This window comes from Populus euphratica, unplaced genomic scaffold (genome assembly GCF_000495115.2).
Source record: "Populus euphratica unplaced genomic scaffold, PopEup_1.0 scaffold538.1, whole genome shotgun sequence".
NCBI lineage: Eukaryota > Viridiplantae > Streptophyta > Magnoliopsida > Malpighiales > Salicaceae > Populus > Populus euphratica.
In genome coordinates this window covers 81,969-97,392 of record NW_011500413.1, presented here as the reverse complement: position 1 = coordinate 97,392, position 15,424 = coordinate 81,969, and the positions used below count along the sequence as shown (strand labels likewise).

At 31.0% G+C, this 15,424-nt stretch overlaps 2 protein-coding genes across 2 annotated transcripts; both read left to right on the top strand.

Moving 5' to 3' along the window:
• The first annotated feature begins 5,298 nt into the window (after nucleotides 1–5,298).
• LOC105114520 (serine/threonine-protein kinase SRK2H-like) lies at nucleotides 5,299–7,288 on the top strand. The gene is made up of 8 exons (XM_011011079.1): nucleotides 5,299–5,778; nucleotides 5,901–5,975; nucleotides 6,053–6,154; nucleotides 6,233–6,286; nucleotides 6,376–6,468; nucleotides 6,569–6,661; nucleotides 7,000–7,028; nucleotides 7,261–7,288. Exons 1-8 carry the CDS (start codon nucleotides 5,659–5,661, stop codon nucleotides 7,271–7,273), a joined length of 579 nt encoding a protein of 192 aa, XP_011009381.1. The 5' UTR covers nucleotides 5,299–5,658; the 3' UTR covers nucleotides 7,274–7,288.
• A 318-nt stretch (nucleotides 7,289–7,606) lies between these two features.
• Nucleotides 7,607–12,895, top strand: LOC105114521 (serine/threonine-protein kinase SRK2A-like). The gene is made up of 9 exons (XM_011011080.1): nucleotides 7,607–7,764; nucleotides 7,887–7,961; nucleotides 8,039–8,140; nucleotides 8,220–8,273; nucleotides 8,363–8,455; nucleotides 8,556–8,648; nucleotides 10,511–10,615; nucleotides 10,700–10,798; nucleotides 12,141–12,895. Exons 1-9 carry the CDS (start codon nucleotides 7,645–7,647, stop codon nucleotides 12,471–12,473), a joined length of 1,074 nt encoding a protein of 357 aa, XP_011009382.1. The 5' UTR covers nucleotides 7,607–7,644; the 3' UTR covers nucleotides 12,474–12,895.
• Nucleotides 12,896–15,424: the final 2,529 nt, after the last annotated feature.

Below are 15,424 nucleotides of genomic sequence, written 5' to 3'. Positions count from 1 at the left end.
TTTAGTTAAGGAGTTATTGATACTTCAAGTGTAAAATGATGATATAAAACCTTGATAAAAATACACTTTTAAGTATCAATCATCTACCATGTCATTGTCTTCGCGACATCATCGACATCGAATTCCAACATACTCCGAAGCAGTCTAGTCAATAAATTACTCTATTTTTTGATTTATTAATTTTATTTTGGTATTGCATTTGGTAGTTAAAGTTGTTGTTAAAATTACTTTTATGCTTAGAAAAAAATATCCCACATTGCATTTTTATCTGCTCACTCTTACCTAACCATGTTATTCTTTCATATTTAGTAACTAGTTGTTGAGCTTGCTGAAGCTAATAAAAGTTATGACCATTATTTGATTAATCATTTACACTTAAAATGTCTAGCATTGCATGCTTATAATTTTTCCGGCATAATATGTTCTTGATTAATCTTTACATAAAAAAATTAGCTTTATTTTTATGTTGTAATTTTACTTACAAGAACCATTTGTGATCTCAATTCTATTTATAAGCTAGTGTTGCATGCATTTGTGTCATGATCTTCTAGTGTTCAACCTTAAGTTTACACTTACCGTAGACTCGACCATTAGTGATACTCTTATGACCATTTAAAGGGAACTACAAACTTAGGTGATCATTATGTTTAAAAGAATTAAGCCCTAAGAGAGTTTTCAAATAAGGCACTCAAAGACCAATAAATATCACAAGAATAATCATTATAAACAAGTTCACTCTGAGCGTTACCAGTATGATTATCATTTACGTTACTCTAAACATGATGACTTTGATGAGTGAGTCTTGAGTCCTAATAAAATAGAAGCCTCCACTTTTGAAGGTTGTCATAACCCTTAGATATTTGATATGTGGATTTATGATATAGATAAATTCTTTGAGTGACATAACTTGTCTGATAATAGGAAAGTTAAATTTGCTAAGATGATGCTTATTGGTGAAGCCAAAATTTATTAAAGAGATGTTAAGGATTGTTTAAAGATGAGAGATAAACCTCTTATAACTGATTGGATCAAAATGAAACAAAAACTTCAGGAGAAGTATCTACCTCAATCTTATAGGAATAAACTTTTATACCAATAGAACAATCTAAGACAAGGGAATAAGTTTATCAAGAGTATATTAAGCAGTTTAATTGACATGACCAAAAGATTAATGTCTTCTCCCATATGTAGAAGTGTCGAAGTAATAAATAACCCGAAAAGACCGGGATCGAAATTGTATAAATTATAGATAACAATAACACAACAACAATAATAACAATAAGAATAAGAATAACAACAACAACAACAATAATAATAGTAGTAGTAATAGTAATAGTAGTAATGGTAGTGGTGGTGATGGTGGTAGTAGTAGTAGTAATGAAGAAGAAGAAGAAGTTGATTAGAACTTTAAAATGGAAGATTAATGTAATGATTAAACAATGATAACAATAAATGTTAAGGTTAAAGGATCCATTAATAATATGTCAAACAAATATAGTATAAACTCTTATTATTCATTTGGAAACCACACTTAAAGGAGGTTCTAATCAGATTATAAATTGTTAACATGATTACATTAGTTATCTTATTCGATTAATGCTAATACTTGTAAATCTCATCAGGCATTCATCATTATAACATATATTGATTTGATGACTAATTGATGAGTGGATGACTAACTATTGACTTGATAACAATTCTTATCTTCTCTTGTCTACCTAAAACGTCATTGATAACGTCAGAATTAGAACCATTTAAAACATGAAAATTATAGGAAATTATCTCAGCTTTTCAGGAAAAAATATGGAGATCACTTGGACTTCTAGAACTCCAAATATGGGCCAAACACTAAGCAGTGTTCGGGCTGCAGGACATATTCAGACTTCTTTATTATTGCTACAATTTGAACTTGAAAATAACCTTTTTAAATCTTGAGCTATATGAAAGTTGTAGGCATGTGTCTTACCTTTCCATCCATATAAAGTAGACCTAAATCAGAAATCTATAGCTCCAGATATGACCCAATTACCGAATAGTATTCCGGTTTGGACTGCACCAGTATCTTTTTTCTAAGTTTGACCATCTCTTTGTCCTTTCAATTTAAGTTCTTAAACTCATCAATCAATCCTTTTATTTATGTGATAGGTTTGCATTTAAAATGAACATTTGTCACAAATTAAAGGTATCTTATATTATTAGATATGTTATTATAAAACATGTTTTAGTTAAGGAGTTGTTAATACTTCAAATGCAAAATGATGATATAAAACTTTGATAAACATACACTTTTAAGTACTAATTATTAATGATTACATGATTAGATGCACCATGAGAGATAATAAAGCCATAACTTTGCGTAGATTTTATAAAGGCTTGAATGATGATTTTAGGAGAGAAGTTGTATTTCAAGGTGTATCTACCTTTGACCAAGCTTATACCTTAGTTAAAGACTACAAGTTGATCATGAAGAATCAATGGATAAATCGTCAAGACCCTTATAGTATCCATACTAGGTCCCAATTTAGAAGTAGTGATTCTTTGATAAGTGCTCCACCCCACAAACTTAATCCTAGTACTGCCCAACTTTATAAGAAAGAAAAGGACAAATGAGTTGTTAATGAAGTGTCTAAGGTGAGTTCAAAGGTTAAATGTACTAATTATTTAGGTTTCGGTCATATCTCTTTAAATTGCACCTCTAAACCCTTAGTCATCCAAAAATATAAGGATATAAGAAACGAGGAATATTGTAATGTTGAAGTGTATGAGCCTAATCTTGAGGATTTTAGTGACCTAGATGACGAGGATATGTAAGAAGAGGAACCTAACACAATGAGTCCACGTGAGCTTGAGAATGAGTTTAAAAAAGAGTATGATATGTCTCTTTTAATAGTAGAGGAAGTTTTAAAGAACTCTTCAGTGGAATCGCCTATAGAGATAAGTATGGTCTAAGAAGAGTCTCATGATATTAGTCCTTCTAAATTACCCGATTCCCCACCCCACATGCTTGGTGTCTAGCACATTATAAGTTTAGAGCAACATGTTGAGCTTTTTGACCTTTTACCTCATGCACGTGATGAGGAAGATGAAGATAATACTAGTTTACTTGATTGTGTCCATGCCATATCTACATAGATTTTAAACAATGTTTGTCTCATTCCACACTCTTAATCATTCGGTGTTCATAGTTACAAACCTGAAAAGCCTATAGAACACCTTCTCATATCTCCTCACGATAAGATGTCTAAGTCAGCCGAGTCGTTACCATGTAGAGTTCATAATTTATATATTGAGATAATGAAACAAATTCGAGCAAGTAATGAACAATACAAATTTCATGCTGATTTACTTAAGTATCATGATGCACTTAATGTTGAAGATTATTTCATTATACAGATTAGATCTAAATGGTGTCCTTTGAAAACCAATCATAAACTACAAGTAAGTAGTGCTAGACAAAGTGTTGCAAATGATTAAATCAAATAATTATGTCATTAAATTACTATTAAACTTTGATATTAGCTCTACTTTAACATGAAGGATCTCATTATTTATAAAATATAACATACCATCGATGCTCCTTTTGATACCTCCACATCATTATCCATATCTTTGGCATAAAAAAAACATATTAATGCTACTTGGAATGCACAAGTTGTTTTTACTAGGGATGATGAACTTCAGCAAATCTCAATAAATGGGCTCGACGACTAGATGCAGACTATATTTGGATTATCAGAGAGACATCACAACAACTTGATCCTTATCTTAAGAGCATTATCAAAGCTGTCTTGACTTATACTCGACAGGGTCAAGTTCTTTCAATCCCGAGAGAATTGATGTGGACACCAAACTGGAAACATTATTTAAGCACGTGTATGATTATAGATGATAGAGGATAGCCCAAACCATTGAGAAATTGGGCTTTAGCTTATGTTCCTGGGTTTAATTTATTTGAACTTATAGTAAATGTTTATTAATTTGGTTTTATTTGCTGGGTTTAACTTAATTATTGTTAGGTATTTTATTTAGTAGGCCATAAGCCCAAACTCTTGTTCTAGTTAGAATTTTAATATTTATATCATGTTTTTCTAAATGTTAGAGAGTTTTGATGATTAATGAAAATATTACAGACTTTGCATATCTCTAATCTTCCTTCTTCTCATCTTTAGTTTCTTTTTTTTTCTAAAATTTTATTTCTTATCTTGCTTTGATTTTATTATTTATTGTCCCACATCATAACAAATTTATTCTTGATCCGTTAAGTAAAAAAAGTCACATTGAATTTTATTTATTTATTATATTGGTCAATTAATTTTGTATGATTCATCAATTGCGTTTTTAATTTCCATTTCAAATATTAATTTGCATACATTAAAAATAAACAATCTTCATATTTTTTATGTAATTATTAATCTTTTACCTAACCCCAGAGAAATATGGCTAAAAGTTAATAGCATATAAAAGTTAAATTAAAACTTTTGAAGTAATTTTTGATTTAACTAATTAACCAGTATTAATATATAGATTTATTTTTTTATAAAACAACTTTTAAACTATCTTAAAGGATCATAAATAATTTTTTTAATAGTCTTAGGTTATTTAAACTACTCTTAAAATATCATAAGTAGAAATACTAATTAATTTTTTATTTTTTTATAAAAAAATTAAAATGCCCTTAAAGTATCATAAATAATTTTTTCAATAGCTCTGAATCTGTCGACAAAGTCAAATCCAATAATATAGAGTCAGGTGTTCATACCTTAACCCAATATGCGCTAATAGTTTTTAGAATAAAAACTAAAAAGATAATGCTTTATAATCTTTTAAAAATTTATAATGTAATTCACAGTACAAATATTTTATATTTATAATATCATCTATATTATAAACACTTATATACACAATAATAATTTTTCAACATATTTTAAATTGTGTGTGTATATATATATATATATTAAAAGTAAAAAAATTTTAAATTGTGTGTGTATATATATATATTTTAAAAGTAAAAACAAATAATTTTTTATATTAAAAAAATATTTAGAAATATAGTGTAAATTTTATTTCCTTAAATTTTGAATTTTTTATTTAAAATAATTTTTTTATATTTTTATATTTTTTTAATATATTAATATTAAAAATAATTTTTTAAAAATAAAAAAAATTATTTTAATATATTTTTAAATAAAAAATATTTTAAATCATCGTTACTGTCAGAATCACAGGTAGAATCTGTCTCGCACGTGAAAAAAATTCTCTATGCAGGGGGGAAAAAAAAAACCACCATAATACTGAGTGTACACACAAAGATATTCCATTTCCAAATACACGTTCCCTCTCCCTCTCCCTCTCTGTCACTGAACACACCAAAAAAGGCAAAAAGGAGCTACGCGGTTTACAGATTCCTCGTACTATTTATTCTCCCCTTCCAATTTAAGTTTCTTCCAAATTTCACCCTCAGATTATTTACTTTCCTTCAAATCTCTCCCTCCGCCGCCGCCGCCCCGCTTTCTCTCGCTCTCTTCCTCCGTAGTGTATAGTTTTAGTTTCTGTAAATGAATTGAAGATATAATTAATTGAGTTGAATTTTTAGGGTTTTTATAATTATCAAACAGTTAATAGCAGAAAATTAAGGGAAAAAAAGAAAAGAAAAGGGAAATGGAGAATTACGAGCTGGTGAAAGACTTAGGATCTGGTAATTTTGGAGTGGCAAGGCTGATGAGGCACAAACAAACCAGAGAACTGGTTGCCATGAAATACATCGAGCGCGGCCGCAAGGTAAGTAAAACAAAATCAAATAAATAAAAACATTTTTTGTTTTTTATTTTATTTCTAATAACAATTAGAGTGTAAGTGTAATGTTAGCTGCGGCCTAATTGAGATTTGATTTTGGTGATTAGATTGATGAGAATGTGGCAAGAGAGATTATCAATCACAAATCGCTTCGCCATCCTAACATAATTCGGGTTAGAGAGGTTTCTTTTTAAAAAAAAATTAATTTTTTTTTTATTTCGGTGCTTTTTGTTCAAGGATTTTCTATTTTTTTTTGCAGGTGGTGTTGACGCCAACTCATCTTGCTATCGTGATGGAGTATGCTGCTGGAGGAGAGCTGTTCGAGCGGATTTGCAATGCTGGACGATTCAGCGAAGACGAGGTTTTTCTTTTTTTCTTTTTTTTTTTGTTATCAAATAAAAAAAATGCTGAATAAGTTTGATTTTTTATTTATTTTCAGGCGAGGTATTTTTTTCAGCAGCTTATTTGTGGAGTTAGTTACTGCCACTCTATGGTAAAAGCAAAGTATTATAATGTATTTAGGAGTTTCGGTTGCTGATAGAGTTTTGGTTGGTTATTTACTTTAATTTTAATGATTGGCAGCAAATATGCCATAGAGATTTGAAGCTAGAAAATACGTTGTTGGATGGAAGCCCAGCACCGCAGTTGAAAATATGTGATTTTGGTTATTCTAAGGTGGTTTGAGAAAGCCAATTGTTACCATTTTATGTTTTTGTTTTGGTTTATTTGTGGTGTTTGTGAAATTTTTATCTTCTTATCCATGTTATTTGTGTAGTCGTCTTTGCTGCATTCGAGACCCAAATCTACAGTTGGTACTCCAGCTTATATTGCTCCGGAGGTTCTTTCTCGGAGAGAATATGATGGCAAGGTAAGACTTGGACTATTCTTCATGTATTTATTTTCCTCTTAAGTATGGGCAACTTCTTTGATACAACACCACTGCTAGTTCGCCTTCACCTATTAAAGCACTAACACCCAAACCAGGAAAGAACAATAATCTGAGATCATTGGTTGAACAGCTTCTATATTTGTTTGAACTTTTACTTTGATTTAAGTGACAACGGACATATTAGATTGTGGTTGGTGAATTGGAGAAGATTTTATCCTGAAATGCCTTCTCTGCATCCGCTGATAGTTTGCACACAAGCATATATCATAAAAAATTAGCTGTTTGTTCACATTAATGTTTGATCATGTCATCCTCAGGAATGCTCAAGACCATTACAGTTGCATATCAGGAATGCTCAAGACCATTACAGTTGCATTTCTTTTTTGCTTTGCTTCAATTGTTTTCTTTGAAATATCAACAGGACAAATTTGCATGTTAATGATTTGAGGTTTTCATGTTTTGAATGAAACATTGTCGTTCTGTGTAATGCCCTTAGGGAAAAAAACATATATCTGAGTTGGATGGAGTTGACTTTTTGAAGCTGCATATTTTGCTCAGGAATTTGGACTATGTATAAAGGATTGCTGTTAGGGTTCAAGCAGAGAAGAATTTCATGGACATTTGAATGGATTCACCTATTTGGACTTCATATCATTTATCATCAGGATATTTTTGTGTGTGTGTGTGGTATCACCATCTGAAAGTTATGATTTAAATAAGCAGCTTTCCTACAGAGAACATTTTGATTGGTTTACACTCCTCTCTTTGTACTTTGTTATATAGTAAACCAGCTGCTCCTCAGGTTGTAAATTTGAACCTAATCATGTTTAGATTTAAGCTTTGGAGACTTGAGCTATCAGTTCTCAATGAAACTTGTTTCAGCCACTTGCCAATGTTTCGGTTTCTAAAAAAAAAAAAAGTAAAAGCAAAAAAAGAAAAAAAAAAAAAAAAAGAAAAGGGAAATGGAGAATTACGAGCTGGTGAAAGACTTAGGATCTGGTAATTTTGGAGTGGCAAGGCTGATGAGGCACAAACAAACCAGAGAACTGGTTGCCATGAAATACATCGAGCGCGGCCGCAAGGTAAGTAAAACAAAATCAAATAAATAAAAACATTTTTTGTTTTTTATTTTATTTCTAATAACAATTAGAGTGTAAGTGTAATGTTAGCTGCGGCCTAATTGAGATTTGATTTTGGTGATTAGATTGATGAGAATGTGGCAAGAGAGATTATCAATCACAAATCGCTTCGCCATCCTAACATAATTCGGTTTAGAGAGGTTTCTTTTTAAAAAAAAATTAATTTTTTTTTTATTTCGGTGCTTTTTGTTCAAGGATTTTCTATTTTTTTTTGCAGGTGGTGTTGACGCCAACTCATCTTGCTATCGTGATGGAGTATGCTGCTGGAGGAGAGCTGTTCGAGCGGATTTGCAATGCTGGACGATTCAGCGAAGACGAGGTTTTTCTTTTTTTCTTTTTTTTTTTTGTTATCAAATAAAAAAAATGCTGAATAAGTTTGATTTTTTATTTATTTTCAGGCGAGGTATTTTTTTCAGCAGCTTATTTGTGGAGTTAGTTACTGCCACTCTATGGTAAAAGCAAAGTATTATAATGTATTTAGGAGTTTCGGTTGCTGATAGAGTTTTGGTTGGTTATTTACTTTAATTTTAATGATTGGCAGCAAATATGCCATAGAGATTTGAAGCTGGAAAATACGTTGTTGGATGGAAGCCCAGCACCGCAGTTGAAAATATGTGATTTTGGTTATTCTAAGGTGGTTTGAGAAAGCCAATTGTTACCATTTTATGTTTTTGTTTTGGTTTATTTGTGGTGTTTGTGAAATTTTTATCTTCTTATCCATGTTATTTGTGTAGTCATCTTTGCTGCATTCGAGACCCAAATCTACAGTTGGTACTCCAGCTTATATTGCTCCGGAGGTTCTTTCTCGGAGAGAATATGATGGCAAGGTAAGACTTGGACTATTCTTCATGTATTTATTTTCCTCTTAAGTATGGGCAACTTCTTTGATACAACACCACTGCTAGTTCGCCTTCACCTATTAAAGCACTAACACCCAAACCAGGAAAGAACAATAATCTGAGATCATTGGTTGAACAGCTTCTATATTTGTTTGAACTTTTACTTTGATTTAAGTGACAACGGACATATTAGATTGTGGTTGGTGAATTGGAGAAGATTTTATCCTGAAATGCCTTCTCTGCATCCGCTGATAGTTTGCACACAAGCATATATCATAAAAAATTAGCTGTTTGTTCACATTAATGTTTGATCATGTCATCCTCAGGAATGCTCAAGACCATTACAGTTGCATTTCTTTTTTGCTTTGCTTCAATTGTTTTCTTTGAAATATCAACAGGACAAATTTGCATGTTAATGATTTGAGGTTTTCATGTTTTGAATGAAACATTGTCGTTCTGTGTAATGCCCTTAGGGAAAAAAACATATATCTGAGTTGGATGGAGTTGACTTTTTGAAGCTGCATATTTTGCTCAGGAATTTGGACTATGTATAAAGGATTGCTGTTAGGGTTCAAGCAGAGAAGAATTTCATGGACATCTGAATGAATTCACCTATTTGGAACTTCATATCATTTATCATCAGGATATTTGTGTGTGTGTGTGTGGTATCACCATCTGAAAGTTATGATTTAAATAAGCAGCTTTCCTACAGAGAACATTTTGATTGGTTTACACTCCTCTCTTTGTACTTTGTTAAATAGTAAACCAGCTGCTCCTCAGGTTGTAAATTTGAACCTAATCATGTTTAGATTTAAGCTTTGGAGACTTGAGCTATCAGTTCTCAATGAAACTTGTTTCAGCCACTTGCCAATGTTTCGGTTTCTAGCCACAGATGAGTTCAGATGGCTTATTTGTTTGTTAGTTCATCAAAAGAGCCAAACACTGACAGTTGACAGTTGCAAGTAGACTGTGAACCAAATGAAATTGAGATTAAGGCTACAACTGGCAGATCTAATCTTTAGATGGTTTTCTGTGATTTCTTCTATATACACATATCTTCTGAAACTGAATACTCACAGGTACAGGTGAAAAGAAGTGAAGAAAAACCTTAAAAACCTGACCCCCAACCTGTGGTTTCAGGAGAATAAACTGGTCTAAGAGTCTGATTTATTCTGTATTAAATGTCTGAGTATTTTAGGTGAACCAATCTCAAGGAAATTTCAACTTGGTCGTTAAGATGGCTTGATATTTTGTAATTGCCAACAATTTACTTCCAATGACAGCCTTAAAAATCCCCAAACAGATTATGAAATCCCAATCTTAAATGTAAAAGGAAAAGGACCCTAACTGCTCTACGTCCCTAGTCAACCCTTTCCATTTAGAACCCAAAGCTGGATTTTGCTTGCCAATACTCTATGACCTATGCTGCAAGGCTATAGTTATCATCCCTATGGCTTGTCAGAATAGCATGCACCTCTGTGTTTCTCTTGCAGCTTTCAGGTTTCTAGTTGAAGTTGTACTTCTGTCATTTTTTCTCCTCTGTCTTATTTCAATTTCATTTTTACTTTTAGTTGTCGACCATTGTGAAAGGCAAGTTTCAGTATTGTATAAACAATGAAGACTCAGAAAAAAATCGTCTATGTCAATCAGAACTTTGTTTTGTTTCTTCAGTTAAATATTACATGTTTGCATGTGACATGTAGTAAATAAACGTGCTTAAACTTCATCCGTGACCTGGAAAGAACCAAGACATGCAGGTTTAAGATCTGAATATTGAGAAGGTCTTCTTAGCAGGCATGAATATGTCTCACTTCTCAGGTTTGTTATAATTTTCATTTCTGCTTGTCCAGTTGGCGGATGTCTGGTCTTGTGGGGTGACTCTGTATGTTATGCTGGTGGGAGCATATCCGTTCGAAGATCATGAGGACCCAAAGAATTTCAGGAAAACAATCAATGTATTATATTACTTTGCATCTCTCTTCTATTCAAATTATCCTTTATTTTTCACTGTCCATGAATTTTTTGTTGTTTATCTGCAGAGGATAATGGCTGTTCAATACAAGATCCCTGACTATGTCCACATATCTGAAGATTGCAGACATCTCCTCTCTCACATATTTGTTGCAAATCCGTCCCGGGTATGCATGAACAAGCCTTGTCTAAGAACAACAATCAACTTATATTACGTAGGAAACATCGCACTGCTATGCATTGGTAGATGTCCTTTCATTGAGTTACACATCATGAGTTTTATATTGGGAAATCAGTATTTCGTTGGATTTCCTTTTCATGTATTGCTGTTTTGATAGAGTATTTGGATATAAGCCTACTTTTTGTTGCCTTCATTGCTGTTTAGATGTGGTACTTTTAATCTTGTTTCACCCTCTATAACATGTCCACTTACCATCTAATTAATTCTGCTGCATAATTGTTGTTATTGATGCTATTTCTTCTCATCACCTCTGTAGTAGTTTTAAATTTGTTAATCTTTGGCTTTTCTGCTTTTCTTTTTTGTTAGAATTTTGTATCGGAGACCAGGAAGACTGAACTAGGGATTCTTCTTTCAGTGCTTGTTTATGCTTTTATTTTTCCTTTTGTCATATAGTGTGCCATGGGTAATTGCATGCTTTTAGATTTATCAGTCCAAACTTCAGCTAGTAATTTGGAGTGCAACTTTTGTTATTGGATCTTATGAATAGATTTAATACATGCCAATTGTTTAACTAGGGAATTTGGATACATGTTCTTTTGAACATATCAAGAACCCTCATAGCACATGTATGGAATTGTTTCAGATCATAGTTTGTTTTTATGCTGGTACCTGTTCAATAGTTGTAAAGTCACTATGTGTTGTCTCAAGAAACTTGAAATTGTATTCCACACACACTCAGAATGAGAGAAACTAATGGACCCCAAAATAAGTAAATAATCAAGGAAAAGGAATGAATGATTGTTCGGTTGATATGAAAAAAGGATATTGAGGATGCATCATTTTGTGAAGAGAGAAAATAAGCTTCTTCATGAATGATTCAGGGTCCATTGAACCCCTGAGTTCTTGCCTGTGCAAGCTTGTGGATGTCCATTAAGCACTATGAGAAAAAATTGTTTCCCCCTATTGAAAGCTAAGGGTGTAGAAAATCTTTAGAAAACAATGATTGAATTTGTTTATTGATGGAGTTAATTTAAAACCTTTCTTGAGGCCTCAGCTCTCTTTCTATCGGGGATGCAGAAAATTGTAAAAATAATGCTTTTTATGGTTTATTTATAGTCCGTAGATCATGTGTGTTCTTGTTTCTCAACATGTGTCTTAAGTGATGTCTAAATCAGTGATGGTTTCCTTCAGGATGTGCAAATGCAACATAGTAGCTCACAGCCTTTGATCATCCATCGTTATCATTTCATGTTCTGTTTTTATCGCTTTCTTTGTAATGACTGCTGTAACCGAGCATCTACATTTCTAAACCATGCATGTTCTTACAGAGGATCACCATTAAAGAAATTAAGAGCCATCCATGGTTCTTGAAGAACTTGCCAAGGGAACTGACAGAAGCAGCTCAGGCCATGTACTACAGGAGAGAAAATCCCACCTTTTCTCTTCAAAGTGTTGAAGAAATCATGAAGATCGTGGAAGAGGCAAAAATTCCCCCACCAGTATCGAGATCTATTGGAGGCTTTGGCCGGGAAGGAGGAGAAGATGGTGACATGAAGGAAGATGATGCAGAGGCTCATGAAGAAAAAATCGATAACGAGGAAGATGAGTATGAGAAGAGAGTTAAGGAGGCACAAGCAAGTGGGGAGTTTCATGTGAGTTAAGATCCATCCTCTCTTCCTTGCACATTCACGGTCTTAACCTCATCTTTTGGATATTTATAGGATCCTTTTAAGCTTCGTGTAAAACTGTGTGTCAGTGAGCTGGTCCTGAATAAATGTTTGTGAATCGTAGCTTACCGGTTAGGATGGGTGTGAAATTATTGAAATTAGAGTCATCATCGGAGTCATAAACTTTGAATTCTACTGTGTTGAGCAGGAAGGACATCTAGCTGTTTAGATCCTTGAATTAGGAGGAGCTTCTGAAATACCTATCAGAGTTATTTACACAAATTATGGTTTTTGTTTGAAAGGGTTAATATGATTAGTGTGACAAATTACGGGCTTTGTAAGGATGTCTCCTTAAGTATCATGTACATTACTTCTACTAAATATACTAAAAGAACTAAGTTTGGTGGTTACCGTAACTTTTTTTCCCCTTCAGTATGTCTTTTTTTACTGAATCCCGCTTTAGTATAAGCTCCTGCGATGGTTTGAAATTGTGAAAGAAAGACAAAATTAAAAGAGTGATCACCAAAATATAAAATTCCTTCATCCATTTCAATCCTTTTTGTTTTTGGAATTTCATTGTAGTCTAAAAGTTTATTTTATTTATTTTTTGGTTTCTAAGTTTAAGAAAAATGAGGGAAACTCATCATAAAATAACGAAGAAAAGAGAAAATGATGGTTGTATACATTTCGATAATAAAAACTCTAGATCTTGGTGTCATTTCTTAGAGATGTTTGTACTTTATTATCTTGCTTGAAAAAAAATATCGGGGTGAGAGATAATTTTTTCTAGTTTGATTTTATATTTTTAAATAATTTTAAAAGTGTTTTGAGTTAAGAGACTAATTTATTATAATAAAATAATGATTATTAAGTTTTTTTTATGTGAAAATAAGTTGGAAAAATAAATTTTAATATTTGAAAATCCCAAGTCAATTTTCTAATAAGGTAATTAGACAACATTTTCTGCTTTTATTTTAATTAAAAAAAATGAGTGTACAATGTACACCAAAAAAATTAATGGGTACCATATCACCCTTCTTTTACAAAAAAAGAAAAAGAAAAATGAGGCTAGGTACATGGATATAGTGTTACAGGCCCATGTGCATACATTGATATAGTTTTGCCGGCCCACGTGCATAGCATTTTTTGAAATGGGTCAGGTGTGTTTGGGCCATTTCAGCCCATGGTTTATTATGTTTTTTTTTTCAATTAAAATAAATAACTTAAAAACATATTAAAAATAATATATTATAGTATTTTAAAAACGTTGTTGAGTTTTTTGTGCAATATTTTGTGATTTCTTTGGTTTTTTATGAAATTTTTTTATAGATTTTTTACACTTTTTTTTAAATTATTATATGATTAAATAAAAAAATAGTATATTATTCTTATATTTTTTTAATATATTCATGGAATACTAATGAAACAATTCAATTTTTTATTAAATTTTATTTTTATGATTCTATTAATTTTTTGCTTCAATAAATAAACATTTTGATATATAAATTGTCAAAAAAAAAAGAGAGGATAGCATTAAGTTGCCTTTTTAAAAAAAACAATTTCGGTTTTATTAGAGTTTATTGGATATTAATTCTAATCACCTTGGTTTCTATTAAATTAAGTACCTTGTTAAAAAAATAATTTTTTTTTTGTTGAGAAAAATAAACTACACTAACAAATTATTTTTTAAAAAAATTTCAATTATTAATTTTCTTATAAAAAAATCATTGACATAAATGAAATAAAAAAATAAAAATAGCTCTTGGCTCCATGAGATCAGATATCATGATTTGTATTTATTTTTTAGCTTTCATATTTATTTTTTAACTTCTTAATTTAATATTTGATTTGGGTCACTCATTTTAGCCAAGTCATTTGATTTGTGCATCATTTACATCTTAGTTGAAAAATCTAGATTGGCTTGCTAGATTGATTTGAGAATCAGTCTTGGGGTCTTGGGATCATTTTTTTAATTTCTACTAAAAGTTGAAAGTTTGTCTTTACATTGAAAGATAAACCCAGGTCCATTTAGACCTAACTTTCAATCTATTGCTCAAAAAATATTATTTTTATTATTTGTTAAAATAAATTTCAGAATTTGTGATTCAGACCTTGTTATTTAATTCATAGTATCAATTGGCTTATACTATTTGACTGTTATTTATCAAATTCTTGTCGGAGCTTATTAAGTGCTTACATCTCTTTCTAACTAGACTGTATAGTTTCCAAATGCAGCCCTTGTAATTAATGATAGTTTCCAAATGCAGCCCTTGTAATTAAGGATATATTTATTTCTTCAAAAAATAATTTTTAAAAAATTACTTTTCAAATTTTCTTGTGTTTGTTTGATTTTTAAAAAATATTTTTTAAAATTTTTTTTGTGTTTGTTTGACATTAGAAAAATTGGTCAACGAAAAATATTTTTCAGTTAACAAAAAACACTTTCCAGTTAATGGAAAACACTTTCTGGTCAACGAAAAATATTTTTCAGTAAAAAAAAAATTTGACTTGGTTTTCAGGAAAGTATTTTTCTTTTTAACTGTGTTTGTTTTTCGGAAAGTGATTTCTGGAAAAACACTTTCCAAACTTTCTTGTGTTTGTTTTTTAAAAAATAGTTTCTAAAAAATCACTTTTTAAATTTTCTTGTGTTTGTTTGTTATTAAGAAAGTTGCTAAATGGAAAACACCTTCTAGTCAAAGAAAAATTTGGCTTGATTTTCAGAAAAGTGTTTTCCTGAAAAATTTAGGAGGAAAACACTTTCTCGAAGTTATGAAAAATTTAAAAATGTCATTATTTGTTAATTATATCAAATTTAATCCTCAAATTTTTGATTGCTACAAGATTATTTCTTTATATATATATATATATATATATATTATTTTGAAGATTTATTTTTCAATTTCATTTCTTAAAATTTAATTTTTATATTAACTTTGGTCCTTATT